At 46.7% G+C, this 18,156-nt stretch overlaps 1 protein-coding gene across 2 annotated transcripts; it reads left to right on the top strand.

The window, feature by feature from the left end:
* The first annotated feature begins 85 nt into the window (after positions 1-85).
* Positions 86-17,051, top strand: DDX23 (DEAD-box helicase 23). 2 transcript variants are annotated; one of them, XM_080994495.1, is made up of 17 exons: positions 86-202; positions 1,975-2,171; positions 3,155-3,265; positions 3,939-4,035; positions 4,535-4,600; positions 4,812-4,950; positions 5,311-5,444; positions 7,107-7,219; positions 7,588-7,731; positions 9,055-9,280; positions 9,649-9,794; positions 11,541-11,718; positions 12,230-12,472; positions 13,447-13,598; positions 14,488-14,596; positions 15,118-15,292; positions 16,074-17,051. In XM_080994495.1, the coding sequence occupies exons 2-17, from the start codon at positions 1,975-1,977 to the stop codon at positions 16,295-16,297; spliced, it is 2,454 nt and encodes an 817-aa protein (XP_080850621.1). In that variant the 5' UTR covers positions 86-202; the 3' UTR covers positions 16,298-17,051. The 2 variants fall into 2 exon arrangements, with proteins under 2 accessions (XP_080850621.1, XP_080850620.1); XM_080994494.1 differs by having other exon boundaries at positions 115-418.
* The last annotated feature ends 1,105 nt before the right edge of the window (positions 17,052-18,156 follow it).

Consider the following 18,156-nt stretch of genomic DNA (forward strand, 5'->3'; position numbering starts at 1 on the left):
TTTTTTCTCTCCCTGCCTCGCGGTTTCCGTGGGAAATGTAGTCCTAAGCCCGGGCACTGAGGCGGGAGGGATAGCCCGAGTGGACTTGCTTTCCCATGATGCTCCGCGGCACACCCGCTGTTGTGACCGGAATTAGCTTTAGTAAGATGGCGGCGATGTTGGCGGCGCAGTGAGTTGCTGGTAACGTCGGGAAGGGCTACAGGTGAGGCGCACCCGCTTGTCCCCCGGCCACCGTCGGTGTTTCCAGCGACTGCAAGTAGGGAAGGCTATCGAAGAAGAAGGGCTGCCGCTGGAGGCAGAAGGGCTGCCGGCTTCAGGTCAGCGGTAGTTGCGGGCGCCTCACGCCGTCGCTTCCCTCGCCTTGGTTTGTTTCCAGACGCTCAGCCCTGACGGGGATGGTGCCAGAATAAACACAGAGGTTTGTGCACCAGGGTTCGTGGGAGGAAGAGACGTTGTTGCTGTTTGTTTGTTAAATTTGTATCCTGCTTTTCCTCCCCATTTTATCCTCACAACAACCCTGTGAGGTAGGCTAGGCCGAGAGTGTGTGACTTTGCCCAAGGTCACCCTGTGAGCTTCATCACCAAGTGGGGATTTGAACTCCGGCCTCCTAGGACCCGGTCTGGCACTCTAATCCAGGCACAGGCAAACTCCGGCCCTCCAGATGTTTGGGACTACAGTTCCCATCATCCCTGGCTAATAGGACCAATGGTCAGGGATGATGGGAATTGTAGTCCCAAACATCTGGAGGGCCAGAGTTTAACTATGCCTGCTCTAACCACTACCCCACATGGGCTCCCATGCAGAGTGGGGCATTTCTAGCCTGACTTGAGCTCCACTGTCTTACCTGCTACAACACCAAAGCCCCTCCAGCCCCTTCAGCCCAAAGATCAAGTATCTCCCTCCAGCTTTAGGGAGTGAGCTGGGTTCAAGAATTCGAGAAGAGTGAAGTCTTGATTGTTCTGTTGAGGTTTGTGCCGAAATAACTGTGATTGTCATTGTGCATCACATGCCACTTTTTCCAACATAAATTTTTATTTTATGCTCTATTTTTATGTTAAAATATGTTTTATTTGTTACATTTTATTATATCCCACTTTTCTTCCAAAGAGCTCAAAGTAGTATTTCCTCCCCCTCCCAGCTTTTATCTTCACAACCACTCTGTGCATGACTGAGGGGAGATATGATCCCAGCTCTCCCTTTTCTCAGTCAGACACTTTTGCTGCTATACCATACCTGCAGTCATAGAACCAGCATGTGGATCATCAGCTGCAAGAACTGCATGTTCATGTGAACATGCAGCATGCACCTGATCATGAATTTTTATCATGCCTATATGCAGAAGAACTACTTGTTGTTGGACATGATGATTTTTGTGTGTGCGTGCGCGTGTGTTTTTCCACTACCAGTCTATATGAATTTGAAACAATTGCTCATTGGCAGACTTTAATTTATTTCAGTCTATGTGACATTTATAAATTTGTCCTGATCAATTTTTGGGCTTCCCCTCTAAAAACAGGCCAGCTGTGTTAAAACTGGTAGCAATAGCCTGTTTAATCATTATTTATTTATTCTAAGAGGACCATGTTGAGAATGGAGTAGAAGGCAATATGCCAAGACTGCCACCTTCCCAAAATAGCCTGCCAGCAAATCCTCTTTCAGAGATGCTATCCCCTCCACAGATTCCTTTTTCATGTCCAAATCAGTAACTGGGAGGAGTTCAAGTGGCATTTCTCTTGGGAATCAGGGGCTCCAACTGTTGGTCCCTCACCAACTTCCACACCTTGAAAACTTTCTCAGGATTTTAAGAATGACATGATTGGTGTATAATGCGAGGAGTGAGATTTCAGATTCTTAATTAAGCTATATCCACAGACAGTTGGGGGCAATTCCATACTGAAGCAGGTCTCCAATCCCCCTTCCTCTTCCTAATAACTTCTGTATATTAATACCATCAACAAAACTTTTTTAATCCAGATGGCTGGGGAAACTGTTGAAAAGAGAGAGAGAGATTCTTCACCCCTCAAGGAAGAGCGGAGACGCTCACGTTCAGCTGAACGAGAGCGAGACAGGAAAGGCTCCCCCGTCACAAAGGACAGGAAAAGGCACCGCTCCCGCGAGAGGAGGAGAGGCAGTCGATCAAGATCCCGATCCAGGTCCAAATCGACTGAGAGGTAAGGCCAGATTATAGGTCAATTTGGTTTGCTGCAAGGATGATGAAGGCTATTCAGCCTTGAGTGTCTTAAGTAAGCAGGGAATGCTGTTAGCTTCAGCTGTTTTTATTTGCCTATTAGTAGGATTCAACAATCCAGCACTGAACTAGATTTTGGACTCAAACCAACGATTTACCGAGGTAGCATCCAGTTTCTCAGAGCAGTTACTTTCAAATGCTTTGGGGGTGGACTTTGTAACAGAGTCACAATCTATTCCCAACAGAAATGGTGCTTACATAAGTTCAAGGACACCCAGTGCATGTCCTTTGTAGACATACTGTTCTGCATCCCTTGTTACACTGGGGCTAGGTAGTCGGTATTGTTGGTTTTGAAATAAAAAATGGGTACAAAGTTTTCCTAAACTACACTGATAGAGCTTGGTTTCTAAGACTTGCAAACACTGTGCATGCTAAACAGATTACAGTGTATCACATCTGCTTTCTTTGGGGAAGGGAGCTTGTGAGACAATGCAAGTTAGTGAAGCCCAACCAATGAAAATGTTGCTCTGTCCTAATTCTCTCCTGAATTTGAGCTGTGGCTAATCTTTTTTTTTTTTCCTTTTCATTTTTAAGAAAGAAAATGGAGGTTCTTATGATGCTAAATTCAGTGCTCTGTGCCAAATTCAGCACTTCAGAAGCACTGTTGTAGAGTTACATCCACTCAGTCTTGATTACATTTATTGTCAATTTCTATGCCTTTCCAGGTCTGCTGTACAGATAAACCACAGCTGTACCCTTTATATAAAGCCTGAGTTGATGGGTGTGAGCAAAACATAAAGGGACTATATCTATAGGAGGATGCTAATTTAATTTGGTGGGATTGAACAGTTTCTACAGTTGGTTGGTTGATTTCTATTGATTCAGGTTTCTGCTGTCTGATGGAAGGGGTGGCTTGATCTGTGTGCATTGAAATCAGTTATTCGCATGTAAACCATTTGTTTGTAGAGAGCGACGATATAAAGAGCGGGAGCGAGACAAAGAGCGGGAGCGCAGCAAGAAGGACCGGGATCGTGAGAAAGATGGGCACCGGAGGGACAAGGACCGTAAACGGTCCAGGTAAAACACTGTTTCCTAGACAATGAATGCAGTTACTTCTGAGGTGTCGCAGCTGTTGTGGAATATAGCATTGTTTCATGGGTAGCTGGGGTAGAAACATGATGAAAAAGTTACCTACAATTTCACCATTTTAGCTTTATGTTTGGATTTAAAGAGAAGTTTCATCTAAATTCTTGGGTTAACAGGTTACTATTATGGGAATTGGGCTCAAGGTACAAGGCCTAGGTTGTCGCTGAAAGAGCAGTAGCATCTACAGTTACCATGAGTGACTGGTGCTGAGGATTTGTTCAATGGATTTATTTAGATTTGGATATATTTAAATATTTATAATCCATACTTTCATGAAGTAGATCAGAATGGTGAGTAACATACCAAATATAATAAAATCAGTAAAGTAGTCCATAAAAACATCAGTGAAACATCAGCAGATACTAGTTGGTTAAAAAGAGAAATGCATATTTCAAAGGCCTGTCTAAATAATTGAAGACGTCTAAAAGAAGGGAGGGAAAGTTCCTGCTGAACCTCTACTGGTAGGGAGTTCCACAGGGCAGGGCTTGCCACAGTAAAGGAATGGTCCATCATTGAGGCCAGCTGAACCTGAGGGACTGAACCTAGATCCACCCAGTGAAATGCGGTAACCCCAACTCCTGACTCTTCTATCCCTCTGGCACAGGAGCTCCTCTCCAAGTCGGAACAAAGACTCCAAATCCAGAAAGGACAGAGATTCTCGCAGAGATGATGATGATGATTCATTGTCAAAGAAGGAGAAGGTAACTGCATGTACCTTCTAGATGTCCAGTGCTTGTTCGGTTCTCTGTAACATGTACAGTTAAGCTGGGTGGGTTTGAATTCCCCACAGCACCCTGATGCTTTTAATTTGAGACCTCTTTTTATTAAAAATTACAAGTCCATGTATATTTTTCAAAGTGTGTTTCTAGGATGGCATAGATAACCTTTTTTTGGTTGAAAGGCCTTATACTATAAATCTCTGGTATGTTTCTGTTCTCTACTTCTTTATATATCTCTGGAAAGTGCTTACTGTGAGATGAAAGGGCAGCTCTTCTCGATTAATCAGGCTACTTAAAAACAGTTTTTTACATTCTCTTTCAACCTTGCTCCTTTGGAACTTTATACCATAGCACTTTTCCCATACAGCCAAAAGTATAGACCCCACAGCTTCAGTGATAGCAATTCCTACTTTTTGGGTTTCTCTGTCCCACCCCACTCACCTCCACCCCTGATTTTAATGTGCACTTATTTTGTTCACAGGCCCAGCCACTTTCTCTGGAGGAGCTGCTGGCCAAGAAGAAAGCCGAGGAAGAGGCTGAAGCCAAGGTAAGAGCATGGGGCATGCCTCCACTTTCTTTTTCCCCACCTACCAATTCCATTTTTGCCCGGGTGAGGCCAGCAGGTGGGTGTATTGGATTACAGCAAGCTGTGTGTGTCTAAAGCTGTGCTTTGCTTCCTGTCATCTTCAGCAATACTTGATGAGGGAAGTACACAAGGTTTCCTTGCACGCTCAACATCTTGCTCTGATTTCTTGCAGCCGAAGTTCCTTTCCAAGGCAGAACGAGAGGCCGAGGCCTTGAAGCGACGGCAGCAGGAGGTGGAGGAGCGGCAGCGGCTCATAGAAGAGGAGAGGAAAAAGAGAAAACATTTCCAAGAAATGGGGAGGAAGATGCTAGGTAAAGATTACCTCTCAGGAGATCATCAGGTACAGTGGTACCTTGGAAGTTGAACAGAATCCGTTCCAGAAGTCCGTTCAACTTCCAAGACGTTTGGAAACCAAGGCACAGCTTCCAGTTGGCTGCAGGAAGCTCCTGCAGCCAATCGGAAGTCATGTCGGACATTCGGGTTCCAAGGAACATTCACAAACCGGAACACTCACTTCCGGGTTTGTGGTGTTCAGGAGCCAAAGCGTTTGACTCGCAAGGCATTCAGGATCCAAGGTACAACTGTATTCAGCTTCAGGGGCATGATGTGATTCCCTGCTCCGAGCTTGTGTCCTGATGCCACGTTTCCTGACATTCTGCCATTTACTACAGAAGACCCCCAGGAGAGGGAGCGGCGTGAGCGGAGAGAGCGCATGGAACGAGAGACCAATGGCAATGAAGATGAGGAAGGGCGGCAAAAAATCCGTGAGGAGAAAGATAAGAGTAAGGAACTTCATGCCATCAAGGTAATGCTAGGCCATTTCATTTTCTCTCTGTAAGAAGTATGGAGATGAGGATTAATGGGTTTGAACAAGGGGACTGGGATAGGATAGTACAGTGGTGCCCCGCAAGACGAATGCCTCGCAAGACGGAAAACCCGCTAGACGAAAGGGTTTTCCGTTTTGGAGGTGCTTCGCAAAACGAATTTCCTATGGGCTTGCTTCGCAAGACGAAAATGTCTTGCGAGTTCCTGCGGGGTTTTTTTCCTTTCCCCCCCCCGCTTTTTTCCAAGCCGCTAAACCGCTTATCAGCTGATCCGCTAAGCCGCTTAACAGCTGATCGCTAAGCCGCTTAACAACTGATCCGCTAAGCCGCTTATCAGCTGATCCGCTAAGCTGCTTAACAGCTGATCCGTTAAGCCACTAAGCCGCTTATCAGCTGATCCGCTAAGCCGCTTAACAGCTGATCCGTTAAGCCACTAAGCCGCTTATCAGCTGATCCGCTAAGCCCGCTAAGCCGCTAATAGCGCTAATCCGCTAAACCGCTAATGGGCTTGCTTCGCAAGACGAAAAAACCGCAAGATGAAGAGTCTCGCGGAACGGATTCTTTTCGTCTTGCGAGGCCCCACTGTATCTTTGATGTGCATCCAAGTGGCTGAAGTTGAATTCATTGATCAATTTAATGCAATCATACCAGTTTTTTGAGTGAATCATCACAGTTTTCTAGGTCCTGAAGAATATATTATTGGTGTGGGTTGATTGTCACAGTAGACCCACTCACAAAATCAACCTGACAGTGCCAACGTACTTTCAACCTCCCAAAAAGCCAGCTTTAGAAAATGGTCTGTAAAATTGTTTGATCACTTTTCATCACTCATTTCTTGCCCTTTACATGACTTCATAACCTTATGGCTAGGCTACTGTAATGACTTTTCTTTGGGGGTTCCTGAGTTTTTGAAATGTACACCTGAAGAAGAAAGCAACAGCCCAGTTCTTGACAGGAACACATCTTCAGACACAGCTGATTGGAGTTTTCAGCATTGGAATAGAAGGCTTCCCCCCCCCCTTGCTTTGCTGCGGCAAAACTGGGCCGAGATCAGAACCTATGCAAATTCATTCTTCCTGCTTTTTCCTGGGTCTTTGTTCCCAAGGTCCAATGATGATACACATGTTTTCTGGGCTGGGAATGAAACGGATGATCTGGATATGAGCCCAAGTGAGCAAAAAGCTGATTTGGGAACCAATGCAGAGTCTGAACTGTTAGCCGGGGTGTCCCTAGTTCAGATTGCACTTCTGTCACTACAGGGCCTTAGGGAAACTCTTGTCTTGTCAGCCTCAGGCACGTATCAGAAATATGAGGAATAATAATACTGACCCACCTTACAGGGCTGTCATATATGAAGCGTCTGGAAAACTTAAAAAGAGCAGCATACGTGTTTATTGTAATTGTGATCCAACCGGTGTGTGAATTGGATTATAGCAAGCTTTAAGGTATATTTTGCTCCTTAGCGTGTTCAGCAACAATCCTTGTCTCTTCGCAGTCAGACTGAATTCTTGCAAAGTGAGGCACATAGAGTTTCCTTGCAAACTTCCTTTGTGTTTCATTGGGAAATGTTGTATTGTTTTTCCTTTGGAAAAGTCTGAGAGGGCATGAACTGAATAAATAAATAAATACCCATGTCCCCTTAGGAGCGGTACTTGGGTGGGGTCAAGAAGCGGAGACGTACTCGGCATCTGAATGACCGCAAATTTGTCTTTGAGTGGGATGCTTCCGAAGACACTTCCATTGACTACAATCCCCTGTGAGTATTGCTGTGGGAGGCAGGTTCCGTATGGGATGCTATGGGTGTCCGCAGAGCCATATATCTATCCTTGCTCCTGGGAACAATCTGAAAATCCCATTTCCTCCTTAGCCGGTATAGCTGACACAAATGAACCAGGAATATTCCCATCCCTGTGAGAGGAAGATGACTAGAGGTCTGGGATTTGGGATTTGTAGAAAAACTACATCCTTGTACCCTAAAAATACAAATTCTCACATGGCAGTGAGTTGTGCAAATTAAGTGGGCTTGTGGAAAAAATTGAGATGGGGTTCTGGGAGTTCCTAACCAGATTCTAACCACCTACAGTTTGGAGTGTATACAGTACCATCTGACATTCTGTTCAACAGGTACAAGGAGCGACATCAGGTTCAGCTGCTGGGACGTGGCTTCATTGCTGGCATTGACTTGAAACAGCAGAAGCGGGAGCAGTCGCGTTTTTATGGAGACCTGATGGAGAAGCGGCGCACGCTGGAGGAGAAAGAGCAAGAAGAGTAAGTTACAGGAAGGGAGGCAGGTGCTGGTGTTGTGAAGTTCATGATGACATTTCTCCAGCTGATGAGGGAACAGTTAACTTTTGTGGTTTTGCGTTCAGGTGGATATGGGAAGACATTCTGTGCTTTCATCACATGTACAAGGATTGGTGGGTTGTTGTTTTTTTCAATTCAACCAACCAAAACTCTCTGACAGGGAAAGTCCGACTCTTAAGAGTTCATTGTGAGGAGTGTAAATCATGAAAATTGTTCAAATTATATGCATACTCTATTAATAGATCGAATCCATTGTTGGGTTTTTTAGCCACACATGCCATTCAGCATCTACAGAAGTAATGAATAGGTTACTTGAGCCAGCTTGTGCTCACCAGTTTTCTTTTCTGGCTAGAGTTTTGTGTTTTAGCAGTGGGGATTGCTAAACCTCGCCACGGTGGCAAAAAGTGGCGGCAGTCTGCAAGTTCTCCTGGCGGTAGTAGGAGGCAGTGGAAGAAGCTGTGGCAGCCTGCCTCAGTGAGGCCTTGCAGGCTGCCACTACTATTGCTGCCACTGCAAGGCCTTGCAGGCAACCATTACTGCCACTACCATGACAAGGCCTTTGCAGGCTGCCACCACTTCTGCCCCCCGGCCTTTGCTGATTCTACTGCTGCCAGGCTGCTGCCACTGCTGCTGCTTAGTGGGCATGCTGGGAGTCTGGCACTCCCAGATTATTTGTATTCACTATGACTCATTGTCGTGCTGTGGATTGTCCTGAATACCACCATTGGGTAGTCAAACCCAAAACTAAAAGTCCTGTTTGGATGCATTTTGCCTTGACTGATTAAAGTGATTAAATCAGTGATTAAAGTGACCATGAGGTGATTGATAATATTATCATTTATCCGTTTTAGACCCCTAAGTAGCAGCAGTCGCCAGGACATTGTCATTTTCGCCTTTGCATAGTTCCATGCTTATTTCAGACATTGTGGTAGATTGTGATGTTTTGCTGGTGATAACATTGCAATGTTTAGCTGGGGATACATTGCAATGTTGAAAACCAGATGTCGCCTAATCCTCACACATACTGTGATTCGTGATATATTGCCAGGTAAAATATTATGAAACAGTTATCATGATGTGAACGTCTAACCAGTTTTGGACGATATCTCAATATATTGCCCAATCCTATTCCAGGCAGAGTTAATAGGTTGCAGTAAGCAAAGTTTTGTGCGAATGTGGACAAATAAGAGCAGCCCTCTTCCAGTTTGCTGGGGTTTTTCTTTGCTTTTGTCTTCTACCATTTTGGCCTGACTATTCTGACCCTGTTGGGCTCTTCCTTCTTCGTAGGGCACGTCTGCGCAAGCTGCGTAAAAAGGAGGCCAAGCAACGCTGGGATGACAGGCATTGGTCTCAAAAGAAACTGGATGAGATGACAGACAGGGATTGGCGTATCTTCCGGGAGGACTACAGCATCACCACCAAAGGAGGCAAGATCCCCAACCCTATTCGTTCCTGGAAAGACTCTTCGCTGCCCCCTCACATCTTGGAGGTCATTGACAAATGCGGCTACAAGGTGAGATGCAGGTCACTTCATAAAGATGGATTGGCCCTTCTGCTAACCATTGAAACTTCAGTTTATTTTGAGAGACTGTATAAGTGCATATTTTAAATCCTGTTTTAAAATATAAAAGTTTATATTTTAAGATGATCATTTTTAAAAAAATCATCATTTAGTTTATGGGGGTGGGTGTTGTTGAACAGGGACTGAGCAGCATGACTTCTGGAGATCAGCTTTGTTCTTGAAAGGCCATATTGTTTTGGATGTTGAGGAGGGCTAAGAGTCAGGATTCCTGGTTCTGTTGCTGACTGCTTGAATTCCCTTTGATTCCTCCCAAGAAGTCTAGTGCTTTCCTGATAGGTTTTATGCCCCGTTTTCCACAGGAACCAACTCCTATTCAGCGTCAAGCCATTCCTATTGGTCTGCAGAACCGTGACATCATTGGCGTGGCAGAAACTGGCAGTGGTAAAACAGCTGCCTTCCTTATCCCATTGCTGGTGTGGATCACAACACTTCCCAAGATTGACAGGTGAGGGAGGGAGTGATGGGTGCTGCGGCAGGTTAGGCCTCTTTTCCAGAGGGGGGGGGGAATGAAATGGACATTGGAGGGTCCTGGTTTGGGTCTGGGTCCAATGCTCACATGCAAATGATTCTTCAGCACCACGGTTTGCACTGGTGCTCTCAACCGCCAGGCATTCTTCTGTGAGGGAGTGATATTTATCTAATACCACACATCAAGTACAGTGGTACCTTGGTTCTTGAACTTAATCCTTTCCGGGAGTCCATTCAACTCCCGAAAACATTTGAAAACTAAGGTGCGGCTTCTGATTGGCTGCAGGAGCTTCCTGCACTCAATCGGAAGCCGCATTGGATGTTTGGCTTCCAAAAAGCATTCACAAACCGGAACACTTACTTCCGGGTTTGTGGCGTTCAGGAGCCAATTTGTTCAGGAACCAAGGTTCCGCTGTAATCTGTTTGGGAAGCCTTTGTAACCCCCCTAATATTTCTGTAACTTTTGGTGGCAAAGCTCAGAATTGTGCTCGTCACTGCTCACCCCTGTTTTTGTGTGTATGTGAGAATGAGTGAGAGGTGGGGAGATGAGGATTTTTCTCCCATGGTAAAGCCATTGCTTCCAGGTGTGCAGCTTTGAGTGAGCAGGACCACAGTCATGGCGTGATAACAAACATAAGAATTGCTTTGCTCACATTGACAAAAAAAAGTCCATCTTGTCCAGCAATGCTGTTTCCATCAGTGGCTACCCGGAGACTTCTGGGAAGCTCACAAACTAACCATGCTGGAGATAAGCCAAATCACCATGGACAGATGGCCCCACCCCTGTGTGCACTGCAGGGACTTCCTTGCAGCTTTTGTTGTGCTCCGGCTGTGTAAAGACCTGAATGGCTGGTGTCAACTTATGAACATAGAAAACTGCCTTGTTTGGAGTCAAACCATTGGTCCATCTACCTCAGCATTGTCTACACTGACTGGCAGTGGCTCTCCAGGGTTTCAGGCAGGTTTCTCCCAGCCCCACCTGGAGTTGCCAGGGATTGAACCTGCGACTTTCTGCATGCAAGGCATGTGCTGCACCGCTAAGCCAGGGGTAGGCAACCTAAGGCCCATGGGCCACAAGCGGCCTTGGGGGTCATTTAACCAGCCCGCAAGCCACCCCCGAACTGAGCCGCCCACTCGGCAAGTCCCCACACGCTGCCCTAAACTAGCACAGTGCAGCGCAGGGACTCGCTTCCGCGGTGCTGAAAATCGTGTCTGCGCATGCGCAGACGCCGAGAACATGTCTGCACAGACGCAGGCACCAGAAATTGCGTCTACGCAGACGCCGGAAATCATGGGTGTGCATGCAATCTGGCGCACGGAGGAATCTCCGCTGGAGTGAACCGGCCCAGGCGAGGTAAACCTTGCTGACCCCTGCACTAAACGATGACCCTTCCCCAGAAACCGTGGCTTCTAGGTGAGCTTGAAATAATCTGGTTCAGTTGGAACCCATTTACTTCACTGGGTTGACACTTTGGGGGGGGGGCTTGTTTCCCCTCCGCCAAAAAGAAATCACATGGCGCCCACCCTTACTTAATTTTGTTTCAGTGGTAGTCAGTAGATCAAGGTCACAAATGTATACATTTCTCACAGTCCAATCTAGCAGGCGGAAACCTGGGGCATTCATTGGTTGGGATCCTGCCTTTGCTCCGAAGTCTCATAGGCCAGAGAGGGATGGTTTCACCCTGTCTGCTTCAGCTCAGCGTGTGTTTTTTGTTCACTGCAGGATTGAGGAGTCGGATCAGGGACCCTATGCCGTCATCCTGGCTCCCACCCGTGAGCTGGCCCAGCAGATTGAGGAAGAGACCATCAAATTTGGAAAGCCCCTGGGCATCCGCACAGTGGCTGTTATTGGTGGCATCTCGCGTGAGGATCAAGGCTTCCGCCTGCGCATGGGTTGTGAGGTGAGAGGGGCACCCTTCTGCTTTAAAAGTTAGGGTGGGTGGTCTGTAAGGGCCGCAGTCAATGCTGCTGCTGCTGACACAACCAACTTCTCATCCTGCAATGGAGCTGCTTCTTCCTCTACTATATCCCCCTGCACACCCTCAAAATCAGTTCCAGAGGGTAGGGGGAGACGTTAGAGTAGATTTTAGGGGTACACAGTGGGAGGAGAGGAAATGGAAATCCTGTTGTAGCAGCAGAACACTCTTGGCATATTGTTGGTTACAACCCTAAATGTTCATTTTGTGCATTAGCACAGTGCTCCTGTGAGTGATAAATGATGACACCCATTCATAGCTTAATATCCTCTTAACATCATGGCCTGGCTCACCTTCCTTGCCTGGATAGTACATTGGGAAATGTTGCACTGTTTCTTGAGTTCATCAGGGAAGGATGGGGAAAAGTTGTATGGACACAGGTTGCAAGGGTCATTTCCACCTCCATGTATCTGCTCTCTCTCGCTGAATGCCACAGATTGTGATTGCTACACCGGGCCGTCTGATCGACGTTTTGGAGAACCGTTACCTGGTGCTGAGCCGCTGCACCTATGTAGTACTGGATGAGGCTGACCGCATGATTGACATGGGCTTCGAGCCTGATGTGCAGAAGATCCTGGAGCACATACCTGTCACTAACCAGAAACCAGATACGGACGAGGCTGAAGACCCTGAAAAGATGTTGGCCAACTTTGAGTTGGGCAAGCACAAATATCGGCAGGTTAGTGGGGTTTGGATGCCTTGCTGTCACATCTGGTGTATTAACTTGTAAAAAGCAAAGCACTGGGGTTCAAGTTCCACCCTTTGACCCAAACACTCTTCCTTTAATCTGACCTGGTTAGCAATGTTTTTAAATCCACATGAGAAATAAGGCACTTTTTTTGAAGGGATGGAGGGTGTGGTTGGTGGCTGCTTATGGGCAGGGAGATGCTTTCATCTGAAAGCTGTTTCTTAGGAAACCATGTTCATTCCAGAGGGCAGTAGCCCACTAAACAGCACAAAGACTTTTAGTTGTGCAATGGAGCTTCCTTGTCTGCTCCTCTCTCCCCATATGCCCCCTGTGTGCCCTGTAAAACTATTCTGGGGGTTACCGCTATCCTCCAGAGCTGATTTACAGGATGTGTAGGGAGAGGAGAGGGCCCTGAAACCTCCGGGTATAGATAGATAGATAGATAGTCCTTGTGCTAATGGAACTGATCATTTGGGTTCCACCCAGAGTTCAGATTCATAGGCACAAAAGATGAGGCGGTTAAGAGGATGGTTGATGTTAGTGGCCATTCCCTTTTCTGTGGAACATACTGAGTGCTTGAAAGTGTGCTTTGAGAGGGAGCGAGGCAGAACAAGGAGAACATTTAAGCTTGGGCACCATTCACAGTAAAAAAAAAACCCAACTTACCAGCCAGAAGTGGTAAAATGGTAGGATTAGATGCCCTTTGCAGGGTGAAGGGTTCATTGATTTCCTTTATTTCTAGCTAAAATACCGCAAATTGAAGTGTGGAGACTTGTTTTAGCTATGATTGGAGGTAACTTTCTTAATAGAAGAGCTCTCTTTGTACATATTTCCTGCAATGTGATATTTGTGAAAATGCATTCCTCCCCTTTTCTGCTTAAATTGGAGGAGTTCCATTATGTGGGAGGAGAGGCAGGCTGCCTTGCACTCATGCTCTCTCTTCTCTCCCCCGCCCACACCTGCAGACTGTGATGTTCACAGCCACCATGCCCCCTGCTGTGGAGCGCCTGGCCCGCAGTTACCTGCGCCGCCCAGCGGTGGTCTACATTGGCTCTGCTGGCAAGCCACATGAGCGTGTGGAGCAGAAGGTCTTCCTCATGTCAGAGTCAGAGAAGAGGTAACCGCTGGTGTGGGAGGTTGCGTCAAGGGGCTTGGTTTCTCTAGTTCAAACGAGGTAACGGGAGCCTTTGAGGTTTGGGCCCTCAGGTGTGGTAGGCATAGAACATAGAACTGTGTTTGTTTTGATTGGCACAGGGCTCTGTGCTTAAAAAGAGAACCCTTTGCAGAGGCAATTCACATCCATTTTATGCTTTTATCTTCGCTCCTTCCAAATTGTGGCATAAGCACATTGCTGGCTATGAAGTAAAGCCTCAACCCAAACATGGGGCTTCTGCCGTAATGTAATTTCCAGAGATGGGCTATGTGGAATGAGCCAGCATTCCTCATGACTTGAACCATGAAACAGTTCCCAAATTACTCAAGCAGAGTGGGTGGAGGTCCAAAGGAACCATGTACCCTCCTGTCGGGAAACTGAAAATACCAATGACTTGAAATGTGTGGAGAGAAACATGGTCTTGCAATTACCTGTGGGGTGGGATCAGTGGGTCAGGATAACAACCAGTGCATCCTTTCCTTGGTGGGAGTGCAGAAAAGAGAACGTGGCATGTGGCTTAGAGTTGCGGAGGGACCCCAGAATATCATTCAGTCCAGCCCCCCCCCCCCCCATGCTTACTTGAATCTGGGTGCACATTTTAGTTACGTGTTACAGGTTCTAGCCCTCCTTTCTGCCAAGGAGCTCAAGGCTGTACACATGGTTTCCCCTGCCCAGTGTTATTATCCCCTGCCCAGTGATAATACAGAGATGAGGCATGTCTTTGGCACGGATGGTTAGATATGTGTGCCAGAGGGCAGGGGTGCAACGTAACATTTCTGCTGAACAGATTACATCTTCAGACCCCACCAACGTGCCTCACCTGTTTGCTTCTCCTCTCTTTTCCCCTGTACAGGAAGAAACTGCTGAACATTTTGGAGCAGGGCTTTGACCCACCCATCATCATCTTTGTGAACCAGAAGAAGGGCTGTGATGTGCTGGCTAAATCCCTGGAGAAGATGGGGGTAAGTGGTAATCTAAAGAACTGTAAGTTCAAGAACTGCAGGTCCTGTGTCAAAGTATTTGAGGCCCATGTGAGGTTAGCTAGCCCATTTTTTAGGCTCTCGGAATTGGCGTCCTTGTGTCCTTTGTCAAACTTTGGGAAGATACGTAGGTGTTTTCTCTCACACTATCAGCAAATTATCAGAATAATGTGGTGTAGCTGTTGAGCTTATGGCAGCTGGTAAGACATTTTCTGGCTGACTGCTGAGCCCTGAATTGGCAGAGTTCAGTGCTCATTCTTGGTCTAGCAGTTGCCATTCCCCCCCCACCCCACAAGCCTCTTGCAAGGTAATCAACATCTCTTGGTATTCACCAGGAATGTCTGGGAATGATGGAGCACTCTGCCCCCGTGTCTCCTCTTGAAACACTTGGCTGTCTTTGTCTCTGGAGGAATTGTTGCTTGTTCATTGCCTTCTTGTTACTGTCCTCATTGCCCAAACAAACATCTGGCTTAATGTAACCCGTTGCTCTCCCATCTCTGCAGTACAACGCCTGTACCCTTCATGGCGGCAAAGGTCAGGAGCAGCGAGAGTTTGCCCTCTCCAACTTGAAGGCTGGTGCCAAGGATATTCTGGTGGCCACAGATGTGGCTGGACGTGGTATCGACATCCATGATGTGTCCATGGTGGTGAACTACGACATGGCCAAGAACATTGAAGGTGAGCTGTCCAGTGCTCTCTGCCTTTCTATAGAGATCTTCTGGGCACTTCCTTGGTCTTAGAACAGAAACCTCTGTGCCTGTGAGGCATGGCTTCAGCAATTTGGGCCACCGAACAGGAGAGGCGGGGTGGCCGTGATTGGCATGCTGTGCTGCTGAAGTCACAAAGTTGATGTAGGTCCTTCTAATTTCACGTCTGGGAGTTGGCAGTGTGTAGTCACAAAGTGCACAAGTTAGAAAGTCTGGGTCAAATCTTGTCTCTGCTGCTTTGGGCAAGCCCTTCTGCCTCAGCCTCCTCTGCAATATGGAGTTGTTAGTGATGGATGGCCTACCTTTTTCTAGGACTGTTGTAAGGATTAATGTGATGTATGAAGGGCTTTGAACACTGAAATTCTATACTAATACTTCATCTTCATTTTCATCTTTAATGGCTTATCTGTAACTGTTAAGAGGTGATAGATTCAGGCAGGTAGTCGTGTTGATCTGATGCCGTAGAAATATATTTTTAAAAAATTAAAATTGTCCAGTAGCACCTTAGAGACCAACTAAGTTTGTTCTTGGGATGAGCTTTCGTGTGCGGAGACACACACACACACACACACACACACACACACATATATATATATATATATAAAACAGGAGGAAAAATACATATATATATATTCTGTTAAGGAGTGGTCAGTCTCTGTCCTTGACCCTGTAGTATGAGCCATCATTTAGATTTTCCATCCAGCACCAAAGGTTAGCCACATTTTAACACCTTCCTTCCTCCTTGCTTACAGATTATATTCACCGCATTGGCCGAACAGGACGAGCTGGCAAGAGTGGTGTAGCCATCTCTTTTGTCACCAAGGAGGACTCTGCTGTCTTCTATGACCTTAAGCAGGCTATCCTTGAGAGTCCGGTGTCTTCATGCCCTCCAGAACTGGCCAACCACCCAGATGCACAGCACAAGCCGGGAACCATCCTTACCAAGAAGCGGCGGGAAGAGACTATCTTTGCCTGAGTCCTGTAGGATTGCTATTCAAGAGGCCCATCTGTGATTGCAGCCAGGGGACACTCTGGGCCACTGCCTGGAGCCTGGAGCAGACTGATAGAGTGAGAGCCTCCTGGTGAAATGGCTCTTTCTGGCCCACTTGCCGAGACCTTAAAGAGGCAGTGGCTTTTAATGTGCTTCCCACTCCCCTTCAAACGTAGTAGGTACACCCTTTGAGCCATTGATGTGACACCCAGCAAAGAATTCAGCACCAAAGAATGAAGACTTCAATCTAAAAAGTTATAATGTCTCCTTGGGAATCCTGAGCTAGACAATTCTCCCTCCTTCCTTTTTCCTGGAGCCTTGCTTTACATTTGAGTTGGGAAGCTGAGCTAGGCCAGGCCTGCAGACTCACCTTGCTGATTTGTGCCACTTGGTGGCTTTAAGCCTGCCACCTCCTCTACTCCATGATCGAGCGAGACTCTGAGGATTTGTCCCGACTTTTTTTGGGGGGGGGGGGGGAGTGATACAGCTTGTGGCACTCTGACTGGGATGCTGCAGGGACCTCCTTTCCTTCTCTGGTGAGAACATCACCCTGTTTCCAGTACCATGTTTCAGGGTGGTAATTTCATGAGGAAGGGTGGGGTGAATTTCTTAACAAAACTTGATTTATTCAGAGGTTAGTACTGGCTACTTTCAGTAGAAGGGGACAGGTGATGTACAGAAAGACATTCATATTTTTCAATGATGTTTCTGTGCTTCTATAAATCCATGTGAAATGTTACTCAGGTCTGTCTCTTCCTTTACTCCTCCCTTTTCACAGATGCAAGTTCAAACTGTGTCTCCTCTGTAGAACTTGCATTCCTCTGTGTCCTGCTTCTGTGCCTTTTAAATGTAGCAGTTGCCCTTACAAGCTATTTTTGAGACTATGAGCTAGAAGCAAGATAACCAGTTTTGCACTACTGATACAGTAAATCTTGTGTGTGTGAGGGCAGTAGCAGTAGTTGGAACAAAGCAGTGTTTGAAGCATGACAGCTGGAGGTCTAGAATAAAAGGGCAACTTATTTTTGTTAAAAACAAAATGTGTAGAAATTGTTTGTTCTTTATGTCCCTAACCCAAAAGGTTGATGGCATGTTGGACTTAAAACAAACAAAATATTTCTAGCTCAATATCCTCTACACTGCTCTCCAGGGGTTTCAAACAGAAGCCTTTTCTTGTCCTATCTGAAGATGCCTGGGATAAAACCTGGCATGTCTTGATGTTACTGCTGTATGTCTCAGCAAAAGTGTGCAGAAGTAGACGTTTGAAGAGAAGTGGGACCTTGTTTGTGTTGTTGTAAAAGTGAACCATTTGCAGACACCATGAGCCACATGAATTTTTGCAAGTGAGTAGCTCTATGTCCGGTGAGCTGCAGCCCTACACTCCTGTTGCAACCCAGTGGTGGTCGTTTTTGGCAAGAGTGCCCCAAATGAAATTCAGCATACAGTGGTACCTCTGGTTGCGAACGGGATCCGTTCCGGAGCCTCGTTCACAACCTGAGCAGAACGCAACCTGCGTGTGCGCGGGTCGCGATTCACCGCTTCTGCACATGCACGTGATGTCATTTTGAGCATCTGCGTGAGCGGCGAAACCCGGAAGTAACCCATTCTGGTACTTCCAGGTCGCCATGGGACACAGCCTGAAAAGATTTAACCCGAAGCGTCTTTAACCCGAGGTATGACTGTAATGTGACTGGACAGCACCCCATTCAATTTGTGTAGCCCTCCATGCTTTGGGGTGACTTTACCTTTATTTGCTGGCCTGCTCAGCACTGGATAAGGCAAGAACAACATGTTGAAAAGCTCCCTCACTCTGCTGCAACTGGAACAAGTGATGCAATATTGCATAA

Source organism: Podarcis pityusensis (assembly GCF_964106645.2).
Source record: "Podarcis pityusensis genome assembly, chromosome: 2".
Classification (NCBI taxonomy): Eukaryota; Metazoa; Chordata; class Lepidosauria; order Squamata; family Lacertidae; genus Podarcis; species Podarcis pityusensis.

What these genes read in the sequence shown, in the direction of transcription:
- DDX23 (XM_080994495.1), top strand. Translation starts at nt 1,975, where the DNA reads ATGGCTGGGGAAACTGTTGAAAAGAGAGAGAGAGATTCTTCACCCCTC. An exon ending in AATGGGGAGGAAGATGCTAG is followed by an intron (nt 4,951 to 5,310) that starts GTAAAGATTACC and finishes CATTTACTACAG; the next exon opens with AAGACCCCCAGGAGAGGGAG. An exon ending in TCCATTGACTACAATCCCCT is followed by an intron (nt 7,220 to 7,587) that starts GTGAGTATTGCT and finishes TCTGTTCAACAG; the next exon opens with GTACAAGGAGCGACATCAGG.